The sequence below is a fragment of the Panthera pardus genome, unplaced genomic scaffold (assembly GCF_024362965.1).
Source record: "Panthera pardus isolate Hobbes unplaced genomic scaffold, ASM2436296v1 HiC_scaffold_13, whole genome shotgun sequence".
NCBI lineage: Eukaryota > Metazoa > Chordata > Mammalia > Carnivora > Felidae > Panthera > Panthera pardus.
Window position 1 is genome coordinate 44,587,032 of NW_026526688.1, and position 17,853 is coordinate 44,604,884.

General features: G+C 43.6%; 1 protein-coding gene across 6 annotated transcripts in view; it reads left to right on the plus strand.

Annotated features, from left to right (window-relative positions):
• The window catches only part of NSD3 (nuclear receptor binding SET domain protein 3), a 117,249-nt gene extending 99,993 nt beyond the window's left edge, over positions 1-17,256 (plus strand). For 4 of the 6 annotated variants that reach the window (XM_053901072.1, XM_053901074.1, XM_053901077.1 and 1 more), the window contains 6 exons: positions 177-446; positions 6,136-6,252; positions 8,289-8,430; positions 9,478-9,584; positions 10,630-10,834; positions 11,254-17,256. In XM_053901072.1, the coding sequence (XP_053757047.1) occupies positions 177-446; positions 6,136-6,252; positions 8,289-8,430; positions 9,478-9,584; positions 10,630-10,834; positions 11,254-11,495 (1,083 nt within the window). In that variant the 3' untranslated portion in view covers positions 11,496-17,256. The remainder of the gene's footprint in view (positions 1-176; positions 447-6,135; positions 6,253-8,288; positions 8,431-9,477; positions 9,585-10,629; positions 10,835-11,253) is intronic. The other 2 variants (XM_053901075.1, XM_053901076.1) reach the window with 1 other exon arrangement.
• Positions 17,257-17,853: the final 597 nt, after the last annotated feature.

Here is a 17,853-nt window from a genome sequence, read left to right on the forward strand (position 1 = left end):
TATGAAGAGGCCATTTTATTCTTAGCTTGTTCTTAAGTTATTCAGGGGGAAATTGAAATCAAGATATATAAAGAGCCTTTCTCAGAATCACACCACTATAGCAAAGCCAAGAATTTCATGGATGTGTGAGGTTCCTGTTCACATTCCTCCCTCTCATTCGTGACTTGGTTTTCCAGGCTAACAAAGTAATAGGAAAGGTGCAGATCCATGTTGCAGACCTGTCAGAGATCCCCCGCTGTAACTGCAAGCCTGCTGATGAGAACCCGTGCGGCCTGGAGTCGGAGTGCCTAAACAGGATGCTGCAGTACGAGTGCCACCCGCAGGTGTGCCCGGCTGGAGAGCGGTGCCAGAACCAGTGCTTTACAAAGAGGCTCTACCCTGATGCAGAAATCATCAAAACAGAACGGAGAGGCTGGGGCCTCAGGACCAAAAGGAGCATTAAGAAGGTAGCCTGGGACAGAGGCCATGGGGGCGGTGGGACAGACCAGGGCTGTGCCTCTCAGAAGATGCTTCATCTCCTCCTAGGGGTGAAATACATAGGGATTTTTGGCAAAATTTTGAAACTTCCCAAGTTGAAAGCTTGGCACTTCTTGAGCAGAGGAGAAGTGGTAGGAAGAGGTAGTAATAAAATGCACATAAACTTTGGATGTCCTATGGTCAGTCATAAAAAGGAGAAGGGACATTGGTCATTTCCTTTTTTTTTTTTTTTTTTTTAATCTGGTTTTAATTGACTGTCTTTATACATTTTTTTTTTTACATTTATTTTTGAGAGACAAAGCACACGTTGGGGAGGGGCAGAGAGGGGGGGGGAAGACACAGAATCCGAAGCAGGCTACAGGCTCTGAGCTGTCAGCACAGAGCCCAACGTGGGGCTCAAACTCACAAACTGTGAGATCATGACCTGAGCCGAAGCCGGAGGCTTAACTGACTGAGCCACCCAGGTGCCCCTCCTTTTTTATTTTATTTATTTTTTTTAAAGCTTATTTATTTTGAGAGAGAGAGAGAGAGCACAAGCGAGGGAGGGACAGAAAGAGAGAGAATCCCAGGAAGGTTCCACGCTCAGCATCAAGCCTGACACAGAGCTGGATCTCATAACCATGAGATCACAACTTGAGCCAAGATCAAGAGCCGGACTGAGCCACCTAGGCGCCCCCATTGGTCATTTTCTATTTGAAATATTTTTGACTTGTTAAGCAAAAGAGATGTAAAAGGCTTAGTAAAGGCAAAAGAGTATGAAGGTCAACATACTGGGATGGAAACTAGCAAACCCAAGCTTTGCACCAATGTCACAATTCCTTGGCTGTGAGGATGTGGCCAAGTCACTAACCTCCTTGAGCCTCAGTTTCCTCCACTCTCAAGCGGATGTATCATAACCCTTGCCCTACACTCTTAAAAGGGTTGTTGCCAGTCTCAAATTAGAGTATATGTGCAAAAGCAACTGGCAAAGGTTGAGATCTTTAACACTTACAAATTGCCTTCATTCTTGGGGCCCCTGGGCGGCTCATTCAGTGAAGTGTCTGACTCTTGATTTCAGCTCAGGACATGATCTCACGGTTTGGCTTGTGGGTTTGAGCCCTGAGTTGGGCTCCACACTGACAGTGCAGAACGTGTTTGGGATTCTTTCTGTCTCCTGCTCTCTCTGCCCCTTCCCCACTCGTGCACGCTTGCTTGCTTGCTCTGTCTCAAAATAAACTTTAAAAAAAAAGGGGCGCCTGGGTGGCTCAGTCGGTTGAGCGTCCGACTTCGGCTCAGGTCATGATCTCACGGTCCGTGGGTTCGAGCCCTGCGTCGGGCTCTGTGCTGACAGCTCAGAGCCTGGAGCCTGTTTCGGATTCTGTGTCTCCCTCTCTCTGTGACCCTCCCCCGTTCATGCTCTGTCTCTCTCTGTCTCAAAAATAAATAAACGTTAAAAAAAAAAAATTTAAAAAAAAATAAATTATCTTCATTCTTACACTTTGAGGCGCTTTTTCCAAGCAGTCTCTTTGAAGAAAAATTTTTAAATGCAAATAACTCAAGAATGAAAATCACCAGCAAATCCTAGTGTTCAAACAGTGGCTCTCAAACTTCAGAGATCCCAGGAATCTCCTGGGATCCTTGTTGAAAACAATGTCCTACTGAACTATCTAGGGACAAGCCTGAATAGTGTGCGGTTTCAAATGAGGCCCCCTTTCGGCCCTCTCTTCCACCCCCCCACCCCTCCACTCCCCGCCGCTTGCCCAGGGCCAGTAGCGAACTAGCAAGAGTGCAGAGACTCTCAGTGAGAGAAGGTGGACATAGTGGGAATTAAAATTACTCTTGACATTTTTCTACCTGTAAAAAAAAGAAAAATCATCTTTGTGGTTAAAAAGTACTGTAGGAAAGAGAAACAATACAAAAAAGATAATAAAGAGTGAAATTCCTTCATCCCTTCAATTCCTGGTCTCCTCACCAGAGATGACCATTGTTAATAGGTTGTCATGTAGCCTTTTATGTATACAAATACATAGTCCTATATCCTATACTTATAGAATCTTTAAAAACAAATATACATATTATTTTATCCCACTTAATATATCATAAACATCCCTTTATGACAACCCATATAGATTTCTGCTCATTCTTTCTTTTTTTTGCTCATTCTTTTTTTTTTTTTTTTTAATTTTTTTTTTTTCAACGTTTATTTATTTTTGGGACAGAGAGAGACAGAGCATGAACGGGGGAGGGGCAGAGAGAGAGGGAGACACAGAATCGGAAACAGGCTCCAGGCTCTGAGCCATCAGCCCAGAGCCTGACGCGGGGCTCGAACTCACGGACCGCGAGATCGTGACCTGGCTGAAGTCGGACGCTTAACCGACTGCGCCACCCAGGCGCCCCTGCTCATTCTTTTTTAACTAAACTCCCATTGTATTCTATAGTAAAATGTACCATAACTTATAACCTATCTTCTAATAAACTTTATATAATTTATTTAATTCTGTAGTGAACATTCTTGATTTTCTGTCTTCATGCACCCATTTCTATAGATTAGATCACTTGAAGCGAAACTCATTCATGAAGCACATGTTTGTGAAGCTGCTTCTATGTGCCAGGTACTACTCTAGGCATTTGGAAAAACAGTAGTGAACAACATACCTTTGTGGGTCTGCTAGAGACAGGTAATAAACAGATATGTAATGCTAGGTACCACTAAAATGCTGCAAAGAAAAATAATACTGTCAAAGGGGATGGCTGGTGACAGGAATTGTTATTTTAAATTGCTTGGTTAAGAAAGGCTGAGGAATGCCATTTGACCTGAACAATGACGAAAAAAGCCATGCATTTCAGGCTGAAGAAAGAGCAAAGACAGGGGCCTTAGCATGCTCCAGGCACAGCAGGAGAGCTAGTGCATCTGGAGAAGAGTGAGGAGGAGAGGGGTGAGAGGCAGGAGATAGCAGAGAAGGTAGGCTGGGGCCAGATCTTATGGGAACTTAGAGACCATAGGAGGGAGACTTCTGGAAGTTGTTAGTGGGAAGTGACTTGATCTGACTGGATGTATTCATTTTCTATTGCTGCCTGACAATAATACTACAAACTTGGGAACTTATGATGTTACACACACTTTATTTTCTCACCATTTCTAGGGGTCAGGAGTTGGGCAGTGCTTGGCTGGGTCCTCTGCTTAGGGTCTCACAAGGTTTCAGTCAAGATGCTTCTTGGACTGGATTTCTCATTCTTGTGCCCCAACTAGAGAAGGATATACTTTCCTGCTTGCATGGCTATTGGCAGAATTCTGCTCTTTGCAGCTATAGGTCTGAGAGCTTCAGGTGGTTTTTGTTTGGGGTTGTTGTTCTTGTTGTTTTGCTGCTATTAGCCTCTAGAGGCTGCCCACAATTCCTTGCCACATGGAGTTCCCCAACTTGGCTATTTGCTTCCTCACAGCCAACAAGGGAGAGACACTCCGGCAAGATGGATGCTAAAGTCTTGATGTAACAGACTCCCAGAATCACATACATTCTGTCATCTTTGCCGTATTCTATTCGTTAGAAGCAAGTCGCAGGTCCTACTCACTCAAGGAGAGAGAATCACACCACGGCATGAGCGCTGGGAGACAGGCATCTTGGGGGCTGCCTTAAGTATCCGTGTGCCACCCTTGTGTTTCCAAAAATTAACTCTGGCTGTAGTCTGTGGAATTTATGATCATGGGGAAGGGCTAACAAAAAGGAGACCATTGTTGTCCAGGAGAGAAATGATGGTGGCATATGGACTACCAGGGTTGTAGCTGAGCCAGAGAGAAGTGGGTACATTGCTGATATTTTGAAGGCGGAGCCAACAGGATTCACTGATCATTAAATATATGGATTGGATTGCTTGGCCAAAGGTCATTGACATTTAAAATGTCATTAGAATGCAAAATTTTTTTTTAAGTTGTTTTTTTTTTTTTTTTTAAATAATCTCTACACCCGACGTGAGGCTTAAACTCATGACCCCAAGATCAAGAGTCACATGCTCTTCTGACTGAACCAGCCAGGTGCTCCTAGAATGCAAAATTTTTGGTGGTACTTTTAAGCCATGCATATCACATACATAAATTTTGCCTATGACTTCAGGGGAGGTGTAGGGGCTATCCTGAAATTTATCCAGTTTAATATCATGTTAACGTCTTTTATTAATTTTTTAATGTTTATTTATTTTTGAGGGGGGGGGAGGAGGGGCAGAGAGAGGGAGACAGAGGATCCCAAGCAGGCTCTACACTGAAAGCGAAGAGCCCGATGTGGGGTTTGAACTCATGAACTGTGAGAACATGCCCTGAGCTAAATAAAGTCAGACGCTTAACCAACTGGGGCACCCAGGCGCTCCTAACATCTTTTAACAGTAGTTGCATTTATTTTAAAATGTATTCTAATTTATTAAATTGATATAATCAAGAGAAAAGAAAATACAGTCAGGATTATTCTGTCCAGTAGCACTTGAGGAATTGCTAATGTAAGACAATTGCTCTTTTACAAAATAGTTGGAAGTATATATTCCTGAAAAGCAAAATCATAAAGACTTAGTAGCATCATGGAAAAGATTTTTGGTACATTGAGGGACAAAGGCCAAATATGGAATTTGATTGTACACAGCCAGCCTTCTTCCTTTCGCACATAACAGATCCTTGCAAATGTGGGCCAGAGCCAAACAAGGGACTTCCTGTAACAAGGTGATTTCTTTCTTCAAAATTAAGAAAATATATATTAAATACTGAATTACAGCTTACCTTTTTGCCATAGTCTTTGAGGACAGATTTCTAGCTCTATTAAAGTTCTTGTTTTGTTATTTTTATTCATAATTTAATTCATAGTTAATGGGTATTTTTTGAGTTGTTTTTTGTTTTTTTAAAGGTTTTATATTTTTAAATAACCTCTACATCCAACATGAGGCTCAAACTCACAAAAAAATAAAAGTATCACTACATTTTTGCCAATAAATTTGAAAATTTATATGAATGGATTCTTAGAAAAGCATAATCATCACCACTCCCACAAAAATAAATTAAAAAATATGAATAGTTCTATAAACTATTAAAGAAATTGAAACTATCATTAAAAACCTTCCAACAGGGGCACCTGGGTGGCTCAGTCAGTTAAGCATCCTGCTTCAGCTCAGTTCATGATCTCAGGGTTTGTAGGTTTGAGCCCCGTGTTGGGCTCTGTACTGACAGCTCAGAGCCTGGAGCCTGCTTTGGATTCTGTGTCTCCCTCTCTCTTGCTCTGTCTCTCAAAAATAAACATTAAAAAAAAAAAAAAGTTCCAAAAAAGAAAACTTTAAGCTCAGATGGTTCCACTGGTCAATCTGCCAAACATCTAAAGTTAGAAATAATGTCAATTAGAATAGAATAGAATTGAATAGAAAGAAGGAACAAGACAGATGTGGTAAAAAATCTATGCAACAAAGATGATAAGGGATTATGTTTTGTTGCAAAGAGTTCACATATGGAGAAAATATATGCAACATATGAACAAAGGTGCCACCTGCATGCCAATGAATGACAACCACCATTTGTCTCTAGGTTAAAGTTGTACTTCCAGCAGTCTTTCTGGTTAATTCTCTTGGATTACATTACACATACAGTGTTAAAGAATGCTTTCAAATATAACACACTGGTTTTACACTTATGTGTTACGTGCTTCTCTACAGGGTGAATTTGTAAATGAATATGTCGGTGAATTAATTGATGAAGAAGAGTGCAGATTGCGAATCAAGCGAGCCCACGAGAACAGTGTAACTAATTTTTATATGTTAACTGTTACCAAGGTAAAATTGCTTTTTTTTGTAAAAAAGGATTCTTGGTTTTTGTTTCATGGTCTTAGGTTGAACTCCATTTCCTCTAACTTGATTTTTTTTTCCAGGAGAGTTAGAATGGTTTGAAGTAGCCAGTGTGCTACCAGCCACAGTGTGCTTCTTAACACCACAGTGCACCGTGGCTGGTTGGTGAAGCTTTGCATGTGGCATGTGAGGTGGCCCTGTGAGTGGAGAGACAGCCAGGACAGGGCAGACATGGTCACGGAAGAACCTGGCCCTCAGTTTCTCCATTACTGATGGAGACCATCAGCTCTGCCATGCAGAGTTCTAAAGCACCATTAAAGTTCTGATTTAGCAAAAATTCTAACTCTGAATTGTTCTGTATACTGAAACTTCATGTCTAAGTTAGGACAAATGAATGAAGCCATAAGCAGGATGACAAAACTGCTAGTTTAATCCATGAGATTGTAAGCCACCTTTGCTGTGCGTTCTGTCTGTATCTCACCTCACTTCTGCAGCAGCCCTCTGCCATGCAGGGGACAAGAAACTGAGGTCCAGCCATGACAAGTGATCTGTTGAGTGCAGAGCAAAGACTAGTACCCATCTTTCTGGTGTTCCAGGCTATCCCTGAAACTGAGGGAATACCATTAAAAGTAAGAACTGGAAATCACTTAAAAGCTTATTCTCTCAGTGCCTGGGTGGCTCAGTCGGTTGAGCATCTGACTTCAGCTTAGGTCATGATCTCACTGTTTGAGCCCCGCATCTGGCTCTGTGCTGACAGCTCAGAGCCTGGAGCCTGCTTCAGATTCTGTGTCTCCCTAATCTCTCTGCCCCTCCCCACTCGCACTCTCTCTGTCTCTCTCTCAAAAATAAATAAATATTTAAAAAAATTAAAAAAAAAAAAAAAAAAACTTATTCTAGGAGCGCCTGGGTGACTCAGTCGGTTAAGTGTCTGACTTTTGGTTTCAGCTCAGGTCATGATCCCACGTTTCATGAGTTCAAGCCCCACGTCAGGCTCTGCACAGACAGTGCAAAGCCTGCTTGGGATTCTCTCTCTCCCTCCACCATTCATACTGTCTCTCTCAAAATAAATAAACTTTAAAAACAAAAAAGCTTATTTTAGCTGATATGTCATTGTTTAACATTTTTACAACTTTCATGATTATAACTTTCATAAACATAAAATACCAATTATTTCTGATTACTGAGTAAGCCCTTCACATCCTCCCCTCACTGGCAGGGACCCTCCAGCCATCTTGACAATGCTGGGGAGGCCCCATCCTCCAGAGCTTATCCAGATTATCAGAGTTTGAATTCAAGGACCAGATTGTTGAGCTTTTGACTGTATTCTGAACATCAGTGTAAGTGAAACAGAAGGAACAGATGACTACTAAAGAGTATATCCCACACGACAGCCCTTCCATTGATCAAATCCCAAAGTCTTCATTCAGAGACCAAGTCTTTCATTTTTCCTCCTTCCCTGTCCGTGGCCTACACTCTTCTCCATTTGCCCCCATGGTCGTTTCGCTGCTTGAGCAGAGCAGGAAAGGAGGGCTGACAGCAGAAAACCATAGCTTCCACCCCACGCGGCTCACCGATCTCTGTGCTCTGGCATCGCAGAATGCCCTTCCTCAGCCTGTGGCCAACTGATCTTCCACATAGCATTATCCTGTGGTCTATGTCTAGAAACAAACTGAAGGAAGGAAGAAAGGAAAGGAAAGGAAAGGAAAAAGGAAAGGAAAGGAAAGGAAAGGAAAGGAAAGGAAAGGAAAGAAGGAAAGAAGGAAAGAAGGAAAGAAGGAAAGAAGGAAAGAAAAGCTAAATTCCACTTTATCTTAAATGCTTTGACTTGAAGGTCATCAAATAAAGTCAAGAACTTAGTCAACGGCTCAGAGAGCACATGATGTCAGATTGTCAGCCGTCAGACATCAGCTGGTAGCAAAAAGCTGCTCCCTGTGGCTCTTGACCAAGTTGGCTATTTCTGAGAGAGACTTGTACTTAGCTTTATTTTATGTTAAAGGCACCTTTCATTTCTTTTCTTTCTGAAGGACCGTATAATTGATGCTGGCCCCAAAGGAAATTATTCTCGCTTTATGAACCACAGTTGTAATCCAAACTGTGAAACACAAAAGTGGACAGTGAATGGAGATGTTCGAGTTGGACTTTTTGCTCTTTGTGATATTCCTGCAGGTAAAAAACCAGCTTGCTCCCCATGCCCTCCTCCCTGGGCAGGACATCCCTCAAGGTTTGAGGCTTAAGGATTTATTCAAATAAGATAGAATTCTATTTAGAATTATTATCTGCCGTTAAGAAGTGAAAATCTGTGTCCTGCAAAAGGGAGTTTAAGCAAGCAGAGAGGATGTCACAGAATTCTCTGGGTTCTTGACCCTAATGAATTACTTCTCCAAGTTCTTGCTGTCTGTGCGATATAACCAGATGCTTAAGCTTTTGTTTTCTTTTTTAAAGTATTAACATACTGTGTTAACTTCAACCTGGTGTCTGTGCTTGGTTGGGGGGGGGGGGGCGGGGCGGGGGTGTTTGTTTTTTAGTTGGAAGATCGTCTGTTTCAGGGTAGACATAAAAAGCTTCTGAAGCCAGCTGCTGCTTCCATTTTTCCTTACCCATCTAGCATCTTAACAGCAGAACTTAGTTTCTTCTCTGCTGGGTTTGTAGGAAAATGGGTAAGAAGAGAAGAACTGTAGCTAGAAGAGATTAAAGGCATTCCCGACGTTGTGGCCTCTTCAAGACCAGCTAAGAGAAAGCTTGGACCTCCCAGCTCAAATCCCTGGGTCTTTGGTGTAAATAGTAAATCTGCACGGTGAATTCTTTTCTGATCATAATCTAAAGCATTAATCACCAGAGATGGTATGGTCGCCAAGATGCCATGGTCCTATTATTCATTCAGAAATTGGTGTAAATTAGCTTTAGGAAAGCAACTAAACCAGAACCCATTTGTCTTGAGCACAGATTTCAGATTCTTAGTCTCTGTTACATGGATCTTGACCACTTCAATGAAAAGGATATGACAACTTCTGTAGACTATTTTTGCTGTCATCACTGGTGGATGGGGATGTTTTCCTCTATTGTTTTTCCCCATCACTGTCTTGTGTGTGGAACACGGGTGAGGGAAAAGCCTTCATGTCAGAATTATGTCTCTCTTTCATTGTGAGTGTGTGTCCGTGGCAGCATTTCTCTTCCCCATGACTTGAGTATGAATAATTATTTCTATTGTTTTAGGGATGGAGTTAACATTTAATTATAACCTGGATTGTCTGGGCAACGGCAGAACGGAGTGCCACTGTGGAGCAGAGAACTGCAGCGGCTTTCTGGGAGTGCGGCCGAAGGTCAGTCGTGAGGGAAGCAAGCGCCCCAAGCCAGCGGGAAATCAGGAGTGGGGCTGCTCAAGAAGTGTATGACCATCTCAGGAAAATGCTGGCAAATGGGTACCTGGATTAGTTCGAGGGACAGTCGTTGTGGTAACCAGAGTTTAGACTCTCTAACTTTCTAAGTAAGATCTTAGTAAGATCTTAGTAAGCATATCTTAGTAAGATCTGTCAGGTTCTGAAAATGTGTCTGTATTTCTGATTGTTTTTGAAGTTACCAGTATCCTTTTCAAAACTTTTTTTTTAAATTCACGTTCTACTTAAAACCACTGAGGGGCGCCTGGGTGGCTCAGTCAGTTAAGCGTCTGACTTCAGCTCAGGTCATGATCTCACAGTCTGTGAGTTCGAGCCCCACGTCAGGCTCTGTGCTGACAGCTCAGAGCCTGGAGCCTGCCTCAGATTCTGTGTCTCCCTCTCTCTCTGCCCCTCCCCTGCTCATGCTCTGTCTCTCTCTGTCTCAAAAATAAATAAAAACATTAAAAAAAATTTTTTTTAAAAATTTAAAAAAAAAAAAATAAATAAATAAAACCACTGAGTGAGGCGCTTTAAAATGTTTTGTGTTCTGGGGCGCCTGGGTGGCACAGTCGGTTAAGTGTCCGACTTCCGCTCAGGTCATGATCTCGTGGTTTGTGAGTTGGAGCCCCGCATCAGCTGTCAGCTCAGAACCCACTTCAGATCCTCTGTCCCCCTCTCTGTCTGCCCCTCCTCTGCTCGCTCACTGTCTCAAAAATAAACACTAAAAAAAAAATGGTGCGTTCTATGGTATGCGAATTATGTCTCAGTATCCTTGCAATTTAAAAAACAAAGCACCTTATTCAAAAGTTGTGAAAATGAAGCCATATTTTCATGTTCATACTGTTATGGGATAAGTCCTCCCAGTGGTTTTTAGGTCATTGAACAACCAAATTTAAAAGAGCTTAAATGAATGTGGGGTTGTGGGAGTTCCTGTTCTGTGTGAAGTTTCACGCACCGTGTTCACTACAACTGTGATCCTTCTCCCTGCCAGCCAACATGTGCGTCAACAACTGAAGAAAAGGCCAAAAATGCTAAATTAAAGCAGAAGAGGCGAAAAATCAAAGCAGAACCAAAGCAGATGCACGAAGATTACTGTTTTCAGTGTGGAGATGGTGGAGAGCTGGTCATGTGTGACAAAAAAGACTGTCCCAAAGCATACCACCTCTTATGCCTTAACCTGACTCAGCCACCGTATGGTAAGCTAAACTCTTGAGACCCTGTCTCTGACGTGCGTATAATGTAAGAGGTACTTCACTGTCCTTCGTGGAGCCGTGGAATGGATGAGGCTGACTAGAACAGCCAACAGTAGCAGACATAAAGTAATGCTCACGAAAAATGTATCCCTGCAAATAGAGAGTGGGTGCGAGCCAGCAGAGACTGGTCTCTGTGTCCCTATTGCCCTGGGTGAGCAGTTGGCTCCTGTGGCATTGAGTTTCGGGGAGCAGCACGCCTCCGGGCTCACCAGTGCACCTGCTCGTAAGTTTGGCTGAAATTCGGAGTGGTGCTCAGGTGAACTCGGTCTCCAATCAGAGAAGACGTTGGGAACGAGGGTGTTTCACGGGTCGTCGAGGCGGGCACTGATGGGGCTCTTTTCCCTGTCCCCACCCCTCACTAGGAAAGTGGGAGTGCCCGTGGCACCAGTGCGGGGAGTGCGGCAGCGCCGCCGTCTCCTTCTGCGAGTTCTGCCCGCGCTCCTTCTGTAAAGATCACCGAGAGGGCGCTCTGGTTCCCTCGGCCCTGGAAGGCCGGCTCTGCTGCTCGGAGCACGACCCCGAATCTCCTGTGTCGGCAGAGTACTGGAGCAAGATCAGATGCAAGTTGGAATCGCAGGATCGTGGAGAAGACCTGAGAGAATAAATGGGTGGTGATTTCTTTTTTTTCTTTTTATTGAAATGACAAAGAGAAAAGAAAAAAGGGGAATCGGTGACACGTTAGTGGAAGAAGAGCCGGCTGCGGTGCGCGGCCTTGGCCTTCAGCGCTGCCTTACTGAAGTGCGAATGGGGAGCCGGGTGGCGCGGGCAGGAGCACTTGCTGGGATCTGGTTCTGTTTTGTCAGCTTGCGGCCTCTTCTGTAGTGGGCCAGATTCCCTTGGTCTTTTCTTGCCTTTTATTGTGCTTCAATGCCTTTGCAGCTGGGAAAAGAGATGTCTTCGCTTTTAGAAGAGAAAGTTTTGTTAATGAGATAAATTTGAAGTCTAGGATGTGTTCCTTGGGTGTAAAAAGCAAAAGTAGCCATCATTCCTTTATTTATTTTCTTTTTTTTTTTTTTTTTTTTATCTTAAGAAATGTAGTTCAGGTAGTCTGTTCAGTGTGCGTGTGCGTCTCACGTAGGAGCTGGAGCAGGCCCTCTGGAAAAGGCTCTGATGATCTTCATATACCTCTTTGCTGAGCAGTAGGGAGGCTGACTTCTCTTTCCCTTCAGAACGTCTTTCATAGTCTCAGAGAAGGGCTTTATGGGAGTATTGGATCTGGCCTCTTGAGAACAAAATGCCTCAGTGGATTTTACCTCTGTGGTCTTAACCTAGGTGGGCTTTATGACGTGATAACTCTACCTAGAAAGGAATGTAATGTGGTTTTGGCTTTTGGAGAAAGACAGAAGGGGGTGCGTTCACTGAGTTGGAAATGTTTTCCATTGATCGTGGACATTTTTGATGAAGTGTGTTTATGTGGACATGAGTGGTCATCCCCCCTCTATCCTGGCACACTGACAAAGGCAGATGACGAGAGGCCCAGACCAGACACTGGATCATACAAGCACCATTTTCTGTTCAGTGTAGTGGAGCCCCCTCGTCCATCTTGGAAAGAATTAAGGGCATTTCCTCTCTTGTCTCTGCTTCCCTGTCCCAATCAAACATTCCCTTTGTCAGCTCGCTGGCCGCTTAGCCATGTTTCCTAGTGGGAACTACACAAATGAATCTGAGCTGCATCTGAGTAGGTTTCTTGGTTTAGTTCCTAATTTGGGGGGCAGAAGGGGTAGGGGCAGCCCCAAGTTCTATGTAGACAATTTATATCTCGTATTATCTAGTAACCAACATCGCCCCCATTGAGGAAGGGGGACACTTCTACAGGGTAGGTAAGAGCCACACAAACACACTTCGTTGTAGGAAGCACTTAGGGAAGCTCCCGAGAAAGCAGCGTTAGCAAAAATGGTTGGTGGTGATGCTTGGATCTCACAGATGCAAGTGTACCAAGGTGTCTGCCCACAAAATTCACTTGCATTTCATGTTTAGGAATATGTATATTCCAGTATTCCTGGTATGAAGTAATTAGTCATGTCAGACCTTGTTGTAACACTGTGCTAAGTAGAAGTCTAGGGCTAGCTTGAATGAACTATAACTTTCTCTGTGGATTCTGACTGCTTACAGTTGCTGATACCTGGTAGCATTTATTTTCCCCTCAAGAAGTTTCTAGGAACCTTATGAAGGTTGAGAGAGTAGATGCTCGGCCACATTCCTTCAGTTGTGTCACGCGTGTTCCTTTTTTCTTGTCAATTTAGAGTTCTTCTCTGGAAAAAAGAAGAAACACTGTTTTGTGCCTCTCTCTGTCTTTTTTTAATGTAAATGTGTAATCGTACTGGATTTTCTCTTGTAAAAAAAAAAACAAAACAAACAAAAACCACACTACACTTCCTTTACTTAAGCTCCTAAACTGCCATTTGCCTGATTCCAGCAATTAATTCTGAGGTGACTTCTTGGGCCTCCAGTAATTCTATTGATCAGACATGGTCCCAGAAGAAAGAGCAAAATGGAAAATGCTGTACGTGTTACCAAATATAATTGCTATGAGTAACATGAAGTACAGCTTCACCAAAACACTAAACTCTTTTGCAACATAATTGCTCTTGAGCAATTATATAGTTTGATATCCTTTTAAAAAATAATTTAAGAAAATCTAGGTTTTATCATACTAAAACTTTATATATATATGTGTGTGTATATATATATATATATATATATATATATATATATATATATATATGATGTTTGCTTTTTTAAACTTACTAACATGAAGGATTTCCTTTAACATTCGAAGTGCAACTCTTGTTGAAATAGTATCAAACATGAAATCTTCTCTCCTTGCTTTGTTTCCAACTCAGTGCTATTTAATATCTGAGGACTTTTCTACGGTAAGCCAGGGTACATCCTCTGCACTGCAGGTACCTTAGGTTTAAGTATTTTTATGCAGCTTCTTCATTGTGTCGTGTTTGGTTCATGTATCTGTAACAGCTCTGCTGAGATTTCATCGTTTTTGTTGGGGGTGGGGGGTACCTAATAGGATTGTTCTGCCATTTCAGAAATCAGGGTAGAAAACAAAGTGGCTAACCACAGCTCTGGAGTCTTTGTCCGTGACTGCTCTTTAACAGTCCGAAAAGTGGCTTCAGTCCTGCCAGTGCCAAGGAGCTCTCCTCACACCTCCGTGGTGTCACTCCTGACCTCTTTCATGTATTTCCAAGTTGCAGGTGATAGAAGCAGAGAGGGAGAGAGAGTTGCGCTCAACTGCGCCTCACCAGTGAGGTATTCCAAAAGACGTGTCTCTCTCTCAGGCTTAAGTTGGTATTTGTTAACTTTTAAATCTGTATGTGTGGTCAGAGCATAGATGGTTGGTTTTTATTCTTGTCCAAAAATGAGATAGCTCATGGCAGCATGGGATAATGGTGGTATTTTTTTTTAGCCTCCTGTTAATTCTTTGGAAGAAGAAGTGAATGTAAAATTTTTGATCATCAGCATAAAGCTTCAGAAATCAGACAGTAACAACTACAGAGGAAATCCTGGAAGCCCTCCAGGCGCGTGCAGTGCAGGAAGGGGCTGGACCCCGGTCACAAGGGAGTCAGGAGGGCCGCCTGGGGCTGGAAGGGGGTGGCTGACCCTTCATTCCTGGAAGGCCAAAGCAGCTGGAGGAAGTGATTCACTCCTGTAATATCTAATCAGGGCTAGAGTCAGGAGGGAGGTGGGTTTTATTTTCATTTTTATCTTAACAAGTTCCTCCTCTACCTTAATTCTCAAAAATGATGGCCTGAGCTATAGAATAGGCTGCCTTTTAGAATCATTGAAACTTGGAGCTGTCTGTGTGTTCAAGTCAGGACCCTATCATAAATAAATAAATAAATAATGGCGGGGGGGGGGGGGGGGGTTGGTGGCTGCTCCTAGCTCCCTTCTGCCATTTCCACAGAATATTTGGAAACGTGCTTGTGAAAAATGTTTTGAAATTCTGAGATAATCATGTAAAGGACTCTCAGGGCAGGCTGTTGGACACGTTTCTTTCATGGTTCATGAAGTAGAGTTTCCTTTTGGACTAGTCGCGTGCGTGGTCTGTGCTCCACGGGGCCGGACCCAGAGCTGCAGTGTGGAGGGTGGGGAGGCCGCTGTGCAGGGGGGAGTCTCTGGACTGCCCGGGATTCGTGGCTCGTCCTTCACTTCCTTTTAAGTCCCATGCTCTTCCTTTAGCATTCACCTTAAGGTGCTGCCACATGCCACGTCCCGACAGGGTAAGGAAACGAGTTGCCGTGGAGTCCTCACGGCTTGGGAATCTTACATTTGATGTACTTCTCCGTGAGGTACCATGACCTTGGGGAAGTTGCTTTATCGCTGGGCAGCGCAAATTCCGCTCCACTTCCTTCTTCCAAGGCTGCGGCATCTGGCCGCCCCAAGTCGTTGGGCCTTGTTGCTGCGACTTGACGAGATCATTGGGAACCATTTCCTTTGGCCCAGAGCCACCTCGAATTGGTCCCTGGTTATATGTAAACAAAGAGTAGAACTCCCAGTTTCAGATGAGCTGGGGAATAGATGTAATTAGACAGCTTTGCCATGTATTAACAAATACTGAAAAGTTGGGAATTTGTATATACTGAAATCTACCGACTTTTACCTGGGGCGGGGACCGGGAGAGAAGGGGTAGAATAGGGTGAGGGCGGGGACTGATCATGTTTACCACAGGTACGAAGTAGTCACTTTAACATTGAGACCTCTGCCTCATTGAATTCAGGTTTTTTAAGTACTTGAAACTCTTCAGATTCCCCTTATTTTACAGTTATTTTTAAATTTATGAAGTAGAAAGCATTGTTTTGTATACTGTTTTGAAAACAAATAGCCTAGTCTCTTATCCTCTTTAACTTGGATTAAAGGCAAAGTTCTGCAAATGGGAGAGGGTGTCCACAGTAGATATCTCAGATTTCATGTATGCATTTGAGGAAGAGACTCTTGCATGAAATACCAGCAGCATTTTTATGAATATTTCCTATGTATGTTCTTTATTTTGTCATTTTGTCACCCCTATCCCCGTGCACCTCCTCTTTCCTTTTAATATATATGCCTGTGTAGGGAAAAAAACAAAAATTTGCACTTACGTTGCACTCCTGAAATGCAGGGTGTAACCTGCGTGTTTCACAAAACATTTCCGTTCTTTTCTTGTCAGTCCATTGCTTAGGTGACAAGTTCAGGTGCTTGTGGCACATACGTGTGAAAGGGGAGGAGGAGGAGAGCGACCTGTGCCTCAGTAGCCCGTGCAAGTCCATTACGTGTAAGACAAAGGGAAAAGATAAACAGTTGCCAAAGTCATTTATTCAGCCCCTAGTTTTCTTACGTGACCTTCTCCATCTGCGGATTAGCAAGAAAGCACCCTCGGGTGCCAGTGCGCCCTCTCCCTGCCTGCTGCGGACCTCTGACTCGAGCTGGTGGCTCTCAGCAGCCAGCAGATCCCCGAGATAAGGTATTCGTAAGGTATTCTTGTCAGTTTAGGAGTGGACTGGATAAAATTTACTTTTCTACTTTTATCTCATTTGTGCTGTCACATACCCTGTGTCAAAAAAGAAAATCATATTGCCTCCGATGACCAAGATGCTAAATGATGATTACAACTGGCTAATAATTAGGTCCTTTTTATATACAGGGGTGTGTGCATAATTGGAATTGGTATGAGAAATTCATTTGTAACCACTTGTGATATTGCACAAACACAGATACCTACAGATTCTGTTTTCATTTTCTTGTGATCTTTATGATAATGACCTTTGTAGATTGGTTATTTCTGTACTTTGTTTATCTGTAATAAACTTTGTAGATCCTGTGAAATGTTATTTTGCCTAAATCACTTGAGATTTGAGTCTTTAATAACAGAGCATCAATATTCACTAAAGTCAATCTCTTTTGGGTTTCTGTGGCTTGGCTAGAAGCTCTTGACACTAAGGGATTAGTGTTCATTTTCCCTGGGGGGTGTTCCACTAGGGCATTACTGTATAATGACTTGATGTTGCCACATAGACTTCAAGATACATGATATTTTGGGGATTTTGTTGATCGACCTATGTTTTACTGCATAGTGTGAAACGTGTAAAGCTTGGTTAACCTGTATATAGATAGCTTATTGGTGACTAGTTACAGTACATTTAGGATTGCCTGTAATTTTAAGCTTCTAACTACTGTGTGTGCTGGTAGGAACATAAATTTTTGTACATTATATTTACTGAGATGTTGCCTTTTTTTATTTGACAACTACTTTGGAATTCAGACGTGTTTTTTGCTTCCGTGAGGATTAATTTGGAAAGGTTCTTAATGACATTCCACTGATTTCAGATTTTGCTTGAGATTGACTTCAATAAATTGTCCTGTATGTTACAAATTAATTGTGGACTTGTTCATTGCCTGTCATTTCTTGCCACAAGTACTGGACAAGGGGTCATAATGGGAGGGAGGGGACCCGGCGCAGGGCTGAATGGCCCAAGATGTGCACCCTGAGGGGGAGGGGGGCGGCGGTGAGGCCGCAGCACTGCAGGGCCCTTCGGGATGTCCCCGCCGCTGCGCTGCGAATAAACGTGGGGCCGCACTCGTGGGGTTTGGTTTGGTTTTCATAGAGGTGAGTTCCTTGGAGAATGTCGCTCCCCGCTTGGCGTGGTAGGAGAATATCGAGGCACCGACTGGTTGGCGAAGGGCGCCACGGGGATAGATGTCCTTCTCATCCGATTTCTCAGACTCCACGGAGAAACTGCTGCTTGGCTGGGCACCGGGAGCCAGCTCCCTGCCCAGCACCCTAGAACGGCCCCGCTTGCTCCCCATTCCTTTGGCGAGGTGCTGCTCTCGGGACGGCCCCGGAGCCGCCCCTCCTGCTCGCGGGGTTGCCGACCCGCCCCGGCAGCGAGGTGGCCGCCCGCCTTCTGCGCGCGCAGTTCCCCCGGCGCCCGCTAGCCCGCTCTGAGAGGAGCCAAGGCCCGGCCTCCCGGGAC